The 14719-nt window shown below is 31.1% G+C and overlaps 1 protein-coding gene across 1 annotated transcript; it reads left to right on the top strand.

Annotated features, from left to right (window-relative positions):
* Window positions 1-721: 721 nt before the first annotated feature.
* On the top strand, window positions 722-3035 carry LOC145046870 (AUGMIN subunit 2-like). The gene is made up of 6 exons (XM_078995129.1): window positions 722-1000; window positions 1666-1788; window positions 1909-2013; window positions 2100-2168; window positions 2247-2360; window positions 2507-3035. Exons 1-6 carry the CDS (start codon window positions 722-724, stop codon window positions 2855-2857), a joined length of 1041 nt encoding a protein of 346 aa, XP_078851255.1. The 3' UTR covers window positions 2858-3035.
* The last annotated feature ends 11684 nt before the right edge of the window (window positions 3036-14719 follow it).

A 14719-nucleotide genomic window follows, 5' to 3' on the forward strand; every position in this document is an offset into this window, starting at 1 on the left:
ATTACTTGAAAGATTTTTATAAATTTCATATTTATCTTCCTCGTACATAATTGTTATTTTCAACAATAATATATAGCCTAGTAAGTGTTCGACAAAAAGATGTGATGTAAGAGGACGATAATAGTGAAAATTTAAAAATATTAAATATAAATCAAGTTAAGGATTGAAGTTTAACAATATTATAATGAATATATCAAACAAAACGACGTATTATTATGAGTTTGAGGATCTAAGCTTATATACCCTTAAGGGTATATTCACTTTTCCTATATATATATATATATATAGGGAAGAGTTATATGGAAAATGAATGATTAGGGCAACACATATTTGAACTAATGAAAACATGATAACACATCATTTCCACAATAACTTCCACAATACATTACTTGTGAAGAAAGAAATGGACACGTGTCATTTGATTATTGGTTCCGGTAGATGTTGCCCTAGTTATTTGTTTTCCATAGAACTCATTCGTATATATATATATATATATATATATATATATATATATATATATATATATATATATATATATATATATATATATATATATATATATATATATATATATATATATATTCGTGAAACAATAAACCACCGTTAACTACCCAAAAAGTCATTGTTGGTTAAAAATTGGAGGACTAAAATGGAGGGTGAGTGATAGTTCAAGGACTGGACTGGACCATTATATTTAATAGTGCGGTTTAGTTTAGCCTGGATGTTCGATCCTCAACGACCACTTCTCCTTTTCCAATTTCAAAATTCACAGAGAGCCGGCCGAAGCTACATCCACGACGATCAGGAAAACAGAGTGTTCATCAAGTGCTCGATCCAGCAAATCGGTGGAGTAAGAACAATTACTATTGAAATGACGTCGATTCAAGGAAGCGATAGTAGTTGGGTGGGAAGAAAACCTATCAGACGACTTGGTGGTATGTCAGATGCCCTCTCAATCGCTGCCGACCTTGGTTTCTCTGTAGCTCCTCCTCCTTCCCAGGTCAATTTTCTTATCCGTGATCTTACACACATTCGCCTTAAATACATGTTGAATCTGTGAATTTAGGGTTCTAGCCTTTTAGGTATCTTCAATCCCCACACGAGGTGAAATTAGTGACTATTGTTTGTTAGTTATGTTACTTTGCTAATGTCTGTCAAATTACAAAATTATTTCAGATTTAGGTTTACCTATTTGAAGATTTTGATCGGGGGTTTTGACGATAATTTATTGTGCGTGACATGTTTTATATACAATCACTGTATAAAAACTGGAAGGGGCTCCTTTAGTATATTGTTAGATTTCCTGAATCTCTTTTATATGATATTTGGGAAATGTGTGAAAGATAGTCACTTATCAAATATTTGTAACATGTAGCTCTACTATGCAATGAAGAATATTAGCGTACTTGTGCTTCAACCATACTGATAGATTGGAAAATGTTTGTGTTTTTTTTCCATATTTCAAAAAAAGAAATTAAAGACGCAATGGTTTCCATCTGATTACTTACATGTTGTGCATCACTCAGACGCTTTTATGAGCATCCATGTGCTTATCTTTGAAGTTAGAGAAGCAGTAATTTATCATCAGTGGTTACTAAATTGTCAAAGTATTACTGCTTGCATTTCCCTTAATTATTATTATTATTTTTTTGTGTTCTTGTTTAGGAAGACTTGCAGAATTTATCAGGTGGAGGTGAAAAAGGCGATGACTTGATACGAGTCTTGAGGGAACTTACCTCTGTACAAAGAAAGATTGCAGATTTGCAAGTGGAACTTCAAGGTCGCAAGGTGAAGTCATCAATCCTTCTATATTGATTCTAGAATTTCATTTTGGGTAAAAAAACAAAAGAAAAAAAAAAACCCAATTTTCGTTTAGTGAATGCCACCAATTTCTTTTTGCACTTTCAGGAAGATAAAAATGTGGCACACTTGACACACGTAAGTGAAATGGAGAAAAAGATAGAAACTTTATCAAGAATCACTACTATATTAAAAGATGTTATCCAGAATAAGGTAATACATTTTCTTCCTTCTCTCAAAATCTTTTTATCAAACACTTTTTTTTAAGATTTCTCATTTGTACTTCATTCAACTTTCAGGACCGAATTATAGCCCGTCTTCAACAGCCATATTCTTTAGACTGCATTCCCGTGGAAGCTGAATATCAGGTTAATCTTTTAATACTTCCAATTTTTTATTTTCATATCAACAAAACTTTTATTTTTAACATTTTCAAAATTTTACAGAAACAATTCTCCGAACTATTGATGAAGGCTGCTAGTGATTATGGTGCTCTAACAGCATCTGTTGCAGATTTCCAGTGGACTCAAAACTTTAAAGAACCACCATCCGTTTGGGGGGTATGTCTATGAGGGCATTTACGTCTTTTGAGCTGACAAAAAAAAACAATTTTTTCATTTTTTGTCTCACTGACATAAAAAGTACTAGTAAAGTTGTTCTGTTCTGTTCTGTACTGTTCTGTATTGACACAGACAGTGTGATGCAGGAGATGCTACGGCCGATCCCTGTGGCGTTGGCGTCATGTACGAGGTTTTTTGAGGCGATGACGGCCATGAGAGAATCATTTGCGATGCTTCAAAAACTTAGGTTAGGACCCTCTGAGTCCGGAATGACGATAATGCCCTTGCGAAGTAGTAATGATGTTTCTCAAAGAACGACATCAATGGATTCCAATTTTATGACTCCACCTCCATGGGAAAAGGAATCGAGTTTTGATGATGTGGGTTTAGGAAGCTCGAAAAGGCAAGAGCAAGAAGAGATTGGAAACAATAGTGATTTAGATGGAATGAGTAACCGAAGATTATCTTGGCCTTTGGGGAAGGCGACTGGTTTATGATAAATTTGATTTGATTTTGTTTGTTGGTTTTATTGTGTATGTGTGTGTATTTTCCACCATGTTTGATGAGATTGGAAACAATAGTGTTTGATTTTTGCATATAAGATTTGATTTATAGATATGCATGCAATGGTGTTGTAAAATTTACAAGAAGTATAAATTTTGATTGATTATATAACGTTTTAACAAACATCATTAATCATAACTATTTTATTTTTACAGGACTTGACTAGAAAATAAAATAAACAACAAATTAACACCCAGAAAAATCAACACCTAGGTCACTTTTAATGTTGATCATTTAAAAATATTGCACTCCAAAAGTAGTTGAGCAATGTTTAAATCGCATATAGCTTTGGGGTTTTCTTTCAATCTTAACAAAAAAAAGGTGAACATTATAAAATCACGGACGTTATTGGTAATTTGAGGTAAGCATCTGGCTTTTGTGATAGCATTTTTTTTTATGTAACATATTTTTGTATACCGAATTTGTAGTTTCATATGAAATTTTATATACAATAAAAAAATTGATAAATGATAAAAAAATCTATGTTAGGTTAATCGTAAAACACTATTAATATTTGTGTGTGTCTAAGTTTAACATTAGACATTCTGTATGAAATTTTCATTCCTTAACTACTTCGAGGAGGATAGTTTTATATACAATAGTAACCAATGTTACAAAAGTTAATTAAGAAAAATATTAAGTTTGTTACACCTACATGGTTAAATCTTTATAAAAAGATTAAAATTATAGTTTACTATATTATGGCAATATGGCGTATGCTACTATGCTAGTATGCTGCACGTTCTATTTATCAATGGGCTTTTCTCGAGCACCAAAAAATCTCAAAGTAGAGTACTAGAGTAGCAATGTGATTATTACAATCTTTTCCTTTAAAAAAACACCAATTATTATTAAAGTCTTTGCTTTTTTTGTTTGGTTTGGTATAATTATTTTCTAATAAATCATTAGTCGCTAACGTGAGTATTTCGCGATTGGTTCCAAATATATCCTCATGAATTTTAGATTATATTTGGATTTTACAGCCAAATGGATTTTAGTTTAACATTAAAAATTTATGTATAGAAATAAAGATGTAAAAAATTATAATAAAAACGATCACTTAAAAAACTATTTTTGTAAAAATGAATTTGTCGAAAATAAATTTGTAAAAAATGTAAGGAAAATTGTTTTTTTTTTTTTTTTTATATAAAAAATACTAATTAAAAAAAAACATAAAAAGCTAGAAAGTAGAAACTAAAAAGAAGGATAATTTAAATAAAGTTGTGATATGTATAAATGATGAAATTTGAAGGATTAAACTTGTAACTAGACAAAACACCAAAATTTTAAAAGAAATAAGTACTTGCTATTTATAAATAAAAAAGGAAAATATAGGACCATTTCTACAACTCTAAACTCTGATATCAATTTTGTTCAAATACAAAAGTTGAAGTTGTGAAGACCTTGAGTTGTTGGTTTTGATTCGAATGTGTTGATATGGTCTTTTTGGTTCCTACAAATAACATCCGTTTTATTTTGGTATTTGGTATGTCAAATGATTGTTCAATTACCATATACCCTAAATTTCAAACTCTTAATAAACTTCTATTTATTTGTTATTATTTTATTATTAATAATTTATTATTTAACCTAAAAACAACAATGAGGAGGAGTCTCCCATCCCCAATGTCCAGTTCATCGCCATCTTTAGCAGTGCGTCCATAGGGTTAGGGAGGTGAGTGTTGGGACGATTAGGGCAAAGTGATCATCCTATCAAATTTAACAAACAAAACAAACATGTTAAATCTAAAAACCCAATCCATGGTTAAAATGATCAATTTTGTAAATTTGAAAGTCATTGAAGTGTATCAAAAGAAATCATCAAACCCCATAGACCGAATTTGAAATATACTCTATTTGAAATTTTGTGTTTTGTATGACATACTTTTTTATATATGTATAAATTTATAAATAATAGAATATAAGTATTAGTTGTAGCTATAAATTAATATTTAAATTCGAATCCTATGTATAAATAATAAGAAAGTAAGTGGGAAACATGGGGTTGATTTGTTTTGTTTTTCAAAAATAATTCACAATCACACCACATGCTTTCACAATTATTTCACTTCATCGCCTATTAAAAAATTTAGAAACTATACGAGTCAGAAATTAATCAAAGAAGAAAGATGTTCTATTGAAAAGAAAAGGTAAATTTCACCTAAGGAATATGTATTTAATTAACTTTTATCTTAGGAAGTGCACATTTAAAGTGAACTTTCATTTGCCGATATCATAAATTTATAATTAAATATGATTTAATTAGTTAAAATAGTTTCTAACTTACAGGTAACTAGATCCCTGTCCATATTTAATCATAAACTTACAAGATTATTTTGTATAAAAAATGTTTTGTGTAATATAAATTGATTAAGATGTACAAACGGTCCTAAAAATTGGTTTAAAATTACACATTTTTGGAAAATTAATAGAAGGATAAAATTAAAAAGTGAAGAAAACAAAGACATTTAAATAAAAGTGTGGGAACGGATTTTTCGTTGTATATTTAGTATTGAATTTAACAATTTGTTCTTCATAATAAAACCATGCTAAATATGATGAAATATGAACATTCATGCATATATCTAATGTTATTTGTTTATTTGACACCATGAATCGACAACTCAGATTCTTTAATTCATGATATTTATTAAGAATATATTTTTATGCAGGCTAGGCTCATTATTAATAAGAATCTTGCAAACAAAAATTCGCAGCAATGTTTTTGTTACCCAAGAAAGTTATATCACATTAAATGGACTTTGACATCCTGTAAATGTCATTAATAAACGACCTACCTAACGGTTCATTTACTATTGGACTTAGAGAAAGTTAAAAATCAGTAATTGGTTAATAGGTAGTTGTAATTAAATGATCGGTATTCTCGTTGTGGATATATGTGAAGTTAAGAAACAGGTTATATTTGACATTTAAAAAAAAAATACAAATAAATAATTGGAGTATAAATTTTATTTGTTATATAAGTGATTTCTAAAATTATTGGATATGGGCAACATTTTATCACATCCAAAATATCCGCATTATCATCCTAGTCATATTTTTACGAATTTATATTATAAAAATCCTAAATTTTTAATGCGTAGTTGAAAAAAGTTCTAATATTTTTTTTATTGTTATGGTCATAATTTTCTCGTAAAATTATCAGTCCAGCCCACTTAACGAGTTTTATGGTTAATTTTGTTAATATTTTTGCAAAATCAATCTTACAAAATTCAAATTTAGTCCCTTAGGTTTATAAAAAATTACATCACATGGTTTTTAATTTTATTTTTTGTTTTTTATATACTTGATTTATTTTTGTTTTTTATAAATATATATACATTTTTATTTTCTTTTATATATATAATTTATTTATTTCATTTTTTAACTTTATTTTTAAACAATTTGATTTTTTTACCTTTTTACCTTTTGTTTTTTATTTCTTTCTATTTTAATTATTTATGTTTTTTCTAATGTTTTTATTTATTTTGATTCAAGTAAATGAACTTGAATTAAATATAAATTACTATAACAAGTTTTTTTTTTTTTTTTTTATGGATACCGACTATTATTATTTTATTTGTTCTTTTTTAGTGCTATTATATTTATGTTAGAAAAAAATAAAAATTAAAAATAATAGCTTGTTTCTTATATCACACATTGAAACACTAATTCTCATTAAATAAGCTAATTTTTGTTTTAATTTTCACTTTTCGTAACATAAGTATAATAGCACTAAAGAACAAATAATAATAATAATAATAATAATAAGTTGGATCGAAATTACAAATACTAACATAACTATTTTATTTTCAATAAAAATAAAAAAATTACAAAAATTATAACTTATGAAAATTGTAATATACTCTAATATATTAATACATTTTACATTTTTTGAAAAAGGTCAATAAAAAGTTAAAAATACAAAAAACAAAAACACAAAAAAACAAATACTTGGAAAACAAGGAAGAAAAAAATTTAAAAAAAAAACCGAAAAAATTAAAATATAATACGAAAAGAAATATGAAGAAAACTAAAAAAATACTCTAATATACTCTATGTATATACTAAAAAAAGGTAAAAATGTAAAATAAAATAAAATTAATAAAGTATATATAAAAACGAAAATAATATATATATATATATATATATATATATATATATATATATATATATATATATATATATATATATATATATATATATATATATATATATATAACGAAAATAAATAAAGTATATAAAAAACAAAAAATAAAGTTAAAAGACCATGTGGTGTAATTTTTTGTAAACCTTAGGGACTAATTCTGAACTTTTTTAGGACCGAATTCGCAAAATAAATAACCAAGTTAACTATAAAACTCATTAAGTGAGCTAGAGTGATAATTATGCGAGAAAATTGTGGTCATAACAATAACTAAAAAAATAGTTTTTTTTCCCCATTACGCGTTATAAATTTAGGGTTTTTATAATATTAGTCCTATTTTTAGTGTTATAACATTCATTGTGAAATAGGTAACACCAAATAACATGTGATAACACAATCATTTTCTATTTATTAATTTATTTTATTGATGTTTTTAATTTCTATTTTTTAATTTGTTTTTTTTTTCAATTTATGTCATAATATTTTTATAAAAACATATAAATTAAAAAAAAACATAATTAAATAAATACGTAATTAAACATACCATTGTAAAAATAAAAACGACATTAAAAAAAAATATTGACCGAAAACATACGATAATACTAATAATTTTAAAAATATAAAACCAATGCACTATTTTTCTCCTAAATATTTCCGCTTGATCTTCACCTTATTTTTTCGGAGCACCTCCGTTTGTGTAACACAACAACTCTCAGGTATAAACTTTTTGGTTTTATATTTTCATTTTGAAAGATCGACTCGACGAGTTGGATGCCCTGACTCGTCGAGTAGGAACTAATTAACTTAAGTGACCAACTCGACGAGTCGGAGGTTACGACTCGACGAGTTGGAGCTGGAGGATGAAACCCTAATTTATGGGGTTTTGCACCCTATTTAAAGGGTCATTAACCTCCCTTACAACCCCCTTTGAGCTTAGAAACCCTAAATCACGTTTCTCTCCATATTTGTGTGTTGTTAAGTTTGGAAGGAAGATCTTGTTGCAAGGAGCTTGAAGATCAAGAAGTTTGAGGCAAGGAACGTTTATGGATCTGAAATCTACCCCAATTTAGCATCATTTTAAGGTATCAAGTCATTACATTGATCTCATTGTAGCTAGATCCTTCTATATTTGAGTTTTGGGGCCATTTTAGCATTTTGGTGTTTCATTTCGGGTGATGAACCAAGATCTGAAGTTGCAACTTCAGATTTAGGCTCATCTTGGTCCTTATAATCATAAAGTTACAACCTTTAGCATGATAGTGCATTTCCCTTGCCCGGAACCTCTTCTTTAGCTTGATTTGGGCCATTATCACCTTGCATGTACGTAAAGTTTGCAACTTTATGTAAGAAGTATGCATTAGGAGCTTAGATCTACGTTATGGAGATTTATAATTGCTTAAAATCATCTGGGTGGAGAAAGGACTGAAGGGACTCAACGAGTTTCATGGCCAACTCGGCGAGTCCGATGAAGATTGTTATGCAAGGATTTCTGCATGGACTCGACAAGTCATTAGGACAACTCGGCGAGTCAGCCAGGGTTTTCCCGACGTTTGGACATGCATGGACTCGGTGAGTTGCAGTGAAACTCGATGAGTTAACCGGGGGATTCACAACTTCTCGAATTTTGGGAGGACTCGACAATTCAGTGAGTTGCACTCGACGAGTTGGGTCAACATGGACCGTTGACCTTGATCGTTGACTTTGATTTTTGACCAAGGGTCGACTAGTTTGACTTATGGGAGTATTTTGGTAAATTGGAAAGTTATGGAATGATTTCATAGTGAATATAGGTGGTGGAGATTGTGGTTGTGATTTGAGAGTTTGAGTTTATCTCTTCAATTCGACAGTTGCAAGGTGAGTTTTCCTCACTATACTCAAGGGTCGAAGGCACCAAGGCTGACCGTTTGGATTGTTATCCTGATATGTTATACTAGTATGATATGTTAGATCATTATCCTGGTAGATAGGATGGTATTATGTTATTATGTGGCTAAGATCTGTTAGATCGGTTTGCTTGTCTATAGACTGTTATGTGATTATGTGTTATATGTGCACATGTTTCATTGGTGGTTGAGGCTTCTTTGCTTTGTGCGAAAACCAAGAGACCTGGGCATTATAACCTGTTGGTTGTGGGTCGTGAGTATTCTATCCCGAGGATGATTGGACTCGTAGTATGTGGGCATTCCAACCTGTTGGTTGTGGGCATGGGGTATTACATCCCGATGATGATTCGACCCATAGTATGTTGGCATTCCAACCGGATGGTTGTGGGCCTAGGGTATTCCATCCGGAGGATGATTGGACCCATAGTATGTTGGTATTCTAACTGGATGGTTGAGGGCCTGGGGTATTCCAAACCGATGGTTGAATGGACCCAAAGTAAGTTGTTTGTGGTTATATGTATATTGTTGTATGTATGGGTATTTTGGGGGAACTCACTAAGCTTTAGGCTTATAGTTTCAATTTTGTTTCAGATACATCAGATGATCGTGAGAAGACAAAGGTGTGATCGTACAACTCCTCACATTTATGACTTTGTTTCTGGGATACTCTGATATTATACTATTTTGAAAACAAGTTTTGTAATGTTTAATGGATTTTGAAATGTTTTAAAAAGTTTAAATTTGGCATGATTTTTATGGATGTTACAGTTCGTCTCGGTGGCATATTCTCCTCGCTAGTTTGAAGAATTGTTAAATTCATCACAATGCGATCTTCCCTAGCTTCACGACGAAGAAGGAACTTGTGACAATAGTCAATTTTTGGTCAAGTCAAAGTCAAACAAAGTCAACGAGTTAAACTGGACGACTCAACTAACTCTTGTATATTAGGGTTTACGTTATGTAATTACTAAACAACTCGTTATTTTAATGAGAAAACATCAATTGGAAAATTTGTGTGTTTAATTTTCCATAGCCTTGATAATGCTAAACAATGAACCAAAGAGATAAAACACTATTGCACACTCATCGGGAGTGTGTAGGACATTAAAACATGGCTTAACGGGGTTACAGACCTTGCATTGCGAAGCCGGACACTCAAAAAGGTCACAAACAAAACCTCCCTTTATCGTTTTCACTCTATCTCTTTCTATTTGAAATCTCTCCCAAATCTCTCTCAAAAGTTCCCGTAACTTCTCGTAATCATTCGGGTCATCCTGGCCCTTAACCGGGTCAAAAATCGCTTAAAACGAGGTTAGAACGGGTAAAATACCCCACAAGACCCAGAATCCCTTCCTAGGGCCGAAGCCTCTTAGAGGCCGAACCCTCTTGGACCGGAAACAGTCCGAGCCGAAGCCCAGAGTCGCAGCCATCCAGCCGCAGCCACCTCGCCGAAGCCCGGAGCAGCAGCCGTCAAGCCCGTAGCCACCTCGCCTTCGGTTTTCCTTCGGACGAAGCTGCCTGCGGTAGCAGTTCGGACCGTAGCCTCTCCTTCTCCTCAGATCCGCACCAGCAGCCAAAATCACTCCCGTTCTAGGCTGCTAAGATCGAGACTTCGCCCAAACTTCGGATTTTCCACCTCTTTACCCGGTTTTCAACCACGATTCAGTTTTAAGCCCGTTTTTAATTATTTTAACGGGGGATTTTCACCCAAAACTTTATTTTAACATATTAAGACCCATATGTGTTAATTAATCACGTTTTTAATGCAAATCTTATCCAAGATTTAGTGGTTGGAGTAATTAAAGTGGAGTGTTGACCTTGCTTTACTTTATGACACAAGCAACCACCCCCATCACCCACTCTATGGTCAGCCACTCCTCCCACCATACCTTGGTCATGTCAAGGTACTTTCTCATCATTTTTCCCACCCTCCCCACATTTTTGGCTGAAACAACCCTATCTCTTTCCTCATTCTCACACATTTCTCTCATTTCCACCAAAGATCAAACACAACTTTTCTCTCAAGCGTTCTCTCTCAATTTCGGGATTTCAAGGCTGATCATCAAGTGTTCTTCCACTCTTTTTAAGTATAATTCATCCTCCTTGTGATTATTACACTTTATTCTACTCAAATCATGGGTTGCTCACACAAATTCCATCCCTTTAGTGTTAGATTCTTGAAATCTTCAAGGCTTCTTCAAGTATTATTGAGTTGAACACTTCCCTTCTCCAACACTCATCCACTGAAATCACACAAGGTGAGTTCATACCCCTACATTTTCATGTTTTATTAAGTTTTAAGGGGGGAATACAAGTTAAATCACCAAGAACACAACTAAATATTTCTAACAGCTTTCATCAGAAAAGTTGGGTTCCATTTACGAACTGTTTTGATCACCTTAAACATTTTATTTTTCAAAAATGTTTTAGGTTCAAGTAGTTCCAGTTCTTAGCTTTGAAAGTTTACTTGCACATCTCCATACGATTTTTCTACAATTTATGGTGATTTTTACAAAACTGCTTATCATTTCAAGAACCAATCCAGATCAGTCTGTGGTTATGGACGTTTTCACCTAAGTTGGAGGTCACTAAAAATCATGGGAAAATTTATGAACAAAGTAGCCTCATTTTCTAAACTCCAAGAATTTACGGATTTTGATTTGGACATGTTATGAATTTGATATAAATTTTCTAAGAACAGTAAAAGAAAATGTTAATAACAAAAAAATGATAACAATTTCATTTCACCTTGTAACATGTCGAGCAAGGTGTATATCTTTATGTGAATATATGTTATTTCAAATAAATGACATTTTGTCTTAGTATATAGACATGCATAAGTTAATAAATGGATTTTGATATATATATATATATATATATATATATAAAATATATAAAATATAATATAATATAATATAATATAATATAATATAATATAATATAAAAGATAACAAATTGTTATAATCAAAGTACATCCATTACATACAAACATTTGAATGAACTATGTGATGTATAGTTTGCGTACATTACCACTACTATCCTTGTTTTGATAAACTATAATAGGTATGGTTTATGATAAATTACATAACACACTCATACAAAAAGGCTACATTTACACAAAAGCGACTTTCATTACGTTACATGTAAATTCGTTAATGACTTTGTGAGACATTCGCTTCACATTTACCAATAAGTCTTGTATTGTAACCAGAGTCTCTTAGAGGGAGAGCGTGATAGTTGTATATAGATCTATATTGGGTTTGACAACCTCACACCTTAACTGCATGCAACAGTTAGACCGATAGGTCTGGGGTGACAAATGTCATAACATTTCCAACGCCTGAAGAACGTCGTTTCAGGCCAACTAGGTCATAGCATGGTTATAATAACTCACAGAAAGTATTAACAAACATAGGAATTTACGTGAGTTTCATTGAAAATAAAAGAGTTTATGTCGATATAAACTTGCATTATTTACTATAAGTAAGAAATGTTACTTATACATGTCGGTCTCTGGATATAAGACTACATTACACATTTTAAGGAAAATATCAAATTTTTCTGGAACAAACATTACATTTACAAGAGAAAGGATTTTATCAAGTTAAAACAAAAGCTTATGAACTCACCAACCTTTGTGTTGACACTTTTTCAAACTTCCGTTTTATGTCAGTTTTTATAGTTTATGACAGTTTTCAGACAAGGACCATAAATTCGGTTTTGGTCTCATTTTTTCTGGTACAGACGAAACTATCATCAAAGCATTCTAAATTCTTGTCTCTCTGAGTCTTATCCGATTAAAAAATATTGGGAGTACCACCCAAATGCTTTAATCTGAAAGTGTTTTACACGATTCTCAGAATTCCAAGCCTTACTATACCCCAATTTCTAACACGATGTTCGTGCGTGCGTCCAAAACAATGACCGAACCCGAGCCGTGAGATCTCTTTGATTGTTGTTCCGTAAATGTGTCATCTTTATTCCGTTTTGGGTCTTCCTTTACAATCTTCCAAATCTTTTCGTGCTCGAAAACGTGACCCGTCTTGATATGATATTGTCCCATCGCCGCTCTATAAATGTCAAAATCAGTCGCACAACTTTGCTTGTGCGAGAAAAGTTTGTTGCAGATGAAATTGAACTTGATGCAATTCTTGATTATTTGAGTCAATTTTCTACTCAACATATTGTGATTGCGATAATTTGCATTATTCTTCAAAATGGTCCGAAATTTCCCGATCATAGCTTCCCAAAAGCAACTTTTCTCATATCTTTTTCCTTGAGTTTGATTTTTTGATGTCCCGCACCATGATACCGCCAACGCGTATTCTTCATATTCCACCATGTTGGAGGTTCGTCTTCCGATTGCTCCACCATGACCGCTTTCCTTTTCCTCCGTGCTCTCCCTTTGTTGGTCGTTTTTTCCGACTCCCCATGCTTGCGTCTCGGGTACCGTTTCTTGCTTGGGTGGTGGTTGTATGATATTTTGTTGCATTGTAGCGAATGTGTTGAAAATGTTTTGTGGTAGGGTTGTAGGGAATTATGGTTGGGGTGAGGCGAGATTGAAAAGGTTGCCTTGAGTGTTGAGGATGTTCACGTATAACTCGTATTGTACAAAACCGAGAGGCGGAGATGTATTTGTGTTCGGAGGAGGAGTGTTGGGGTTTTGATCCATAGTGATAGAATGAGAAATTGTTTGATGATTTAAAATAAGATGAGAGAAATAATTTGGATTAATGTAAAAAAAATAAAGTTAGATGTGTATATATAAGTATAAAAATTAGAGTTAAAGTTGAAATATATATATATATATATATATATATATATATATATATATATATATATATATATATATATATATATATATATATATATATATATTAACCATTTTAAATGGTTCAATATATTATTTGTTGGGAGTCTCAATCGAAATTAACCCGTTTCTAGTCGTTACACTAACGTCTCGTAATATAACGCCGAATTACGCATGTCGAGGGCGTGTAGCCGACGTTATACCGACATTTTTTTAGTGCCATGTCGTATTAAGGGGACGTCCCGTTGTCCGCTCTCATCTAAAAGTAGATGTAAACTTATGAAATAGTTGGTAGTTGATAGTATAAATTTTATAAAAGAACGTTATATAAAAATAGATAAATAAATAAATATATTTTAAAAGTAATTTTAAAAATTTATTAAAAAACTCAATAGTTTTTCTTGTACGTTACAAGCTTTTTAAGTTTTTTTATTTAAAATAAAAGTTAAATGTTCAAACTCTCAAACAAAACTTTTTTGTTAAAAGCTACAAAACTAGAAGATCTTAAAGGTTCACTACCAACACCAACGTGCTTTTAATATATAGTGTTTAAAAATTTGTTTCTAAAAATAAACATTATAACATTTATTTTATAATTGATTTCTTAAAACATTTTATTAGACTTATATACAAATAAAAGTATATAAATACAACTCTTCAAATGGGATGCATGATAAGGCATTAATAATTCAACATAATATATGTATTTGTAATTTGTTGCACGTGAGAAAATTCTCATAACAAATTAAATATTATCTCCATTCTTCACAAACGATATGTTTATGTCTAATGATATATCTCTAATGATTTTAAAATCGAAAAGTAATTAGTTTGTTATCATCTTAACAAGTTGCTTTTGAACCAACCAATAACAACTGTTATATTTGTAAACTTTAGATGATCAGTTTAAAACAAAATTACAAAATAAATAAATAAATAAATAATAAAGAATTAA

Source organism: Lactuca saligna, chromosome 5 (genome assembly GCF_052625555.1).
Source record: "Lactuca saligna cultivar CGN05327 chromosome 5, ASM5262555v1, whole genome shotgun sequence".
Taxonomy (NCBI): Eukaryota; Viridiplantae; Streptophyta; class Magnoliopsida; order Asterales; family Asteraceae; genus Lactuca; species Lactuca saligna.

Excerpts from the sequence above, each read along its gene's own strand:
- LOC145046870 (XM_078995129.1), top strand. The coding sequence starts at position 722 with ATGTTCGATCCTCAACGACCACTTCTCCTTTTCCAATTTCAAAATTCA. Across the intron at positions 1,789-1,908 it reads TGGAACTTCAAGGTCGCAAG|GAAGATAAAAATGTGGCACA; the intron begins GTGAAGTCATCA and ends TTGCACTTTCAG. Across the intron at positions 2,014-2,099 it reads AAGATGTTATCCAGAATAAG|GACCGAATTATAGCCCGTCT; the intron begins GTAATACATTTT and ends TTCAACTTTCAG.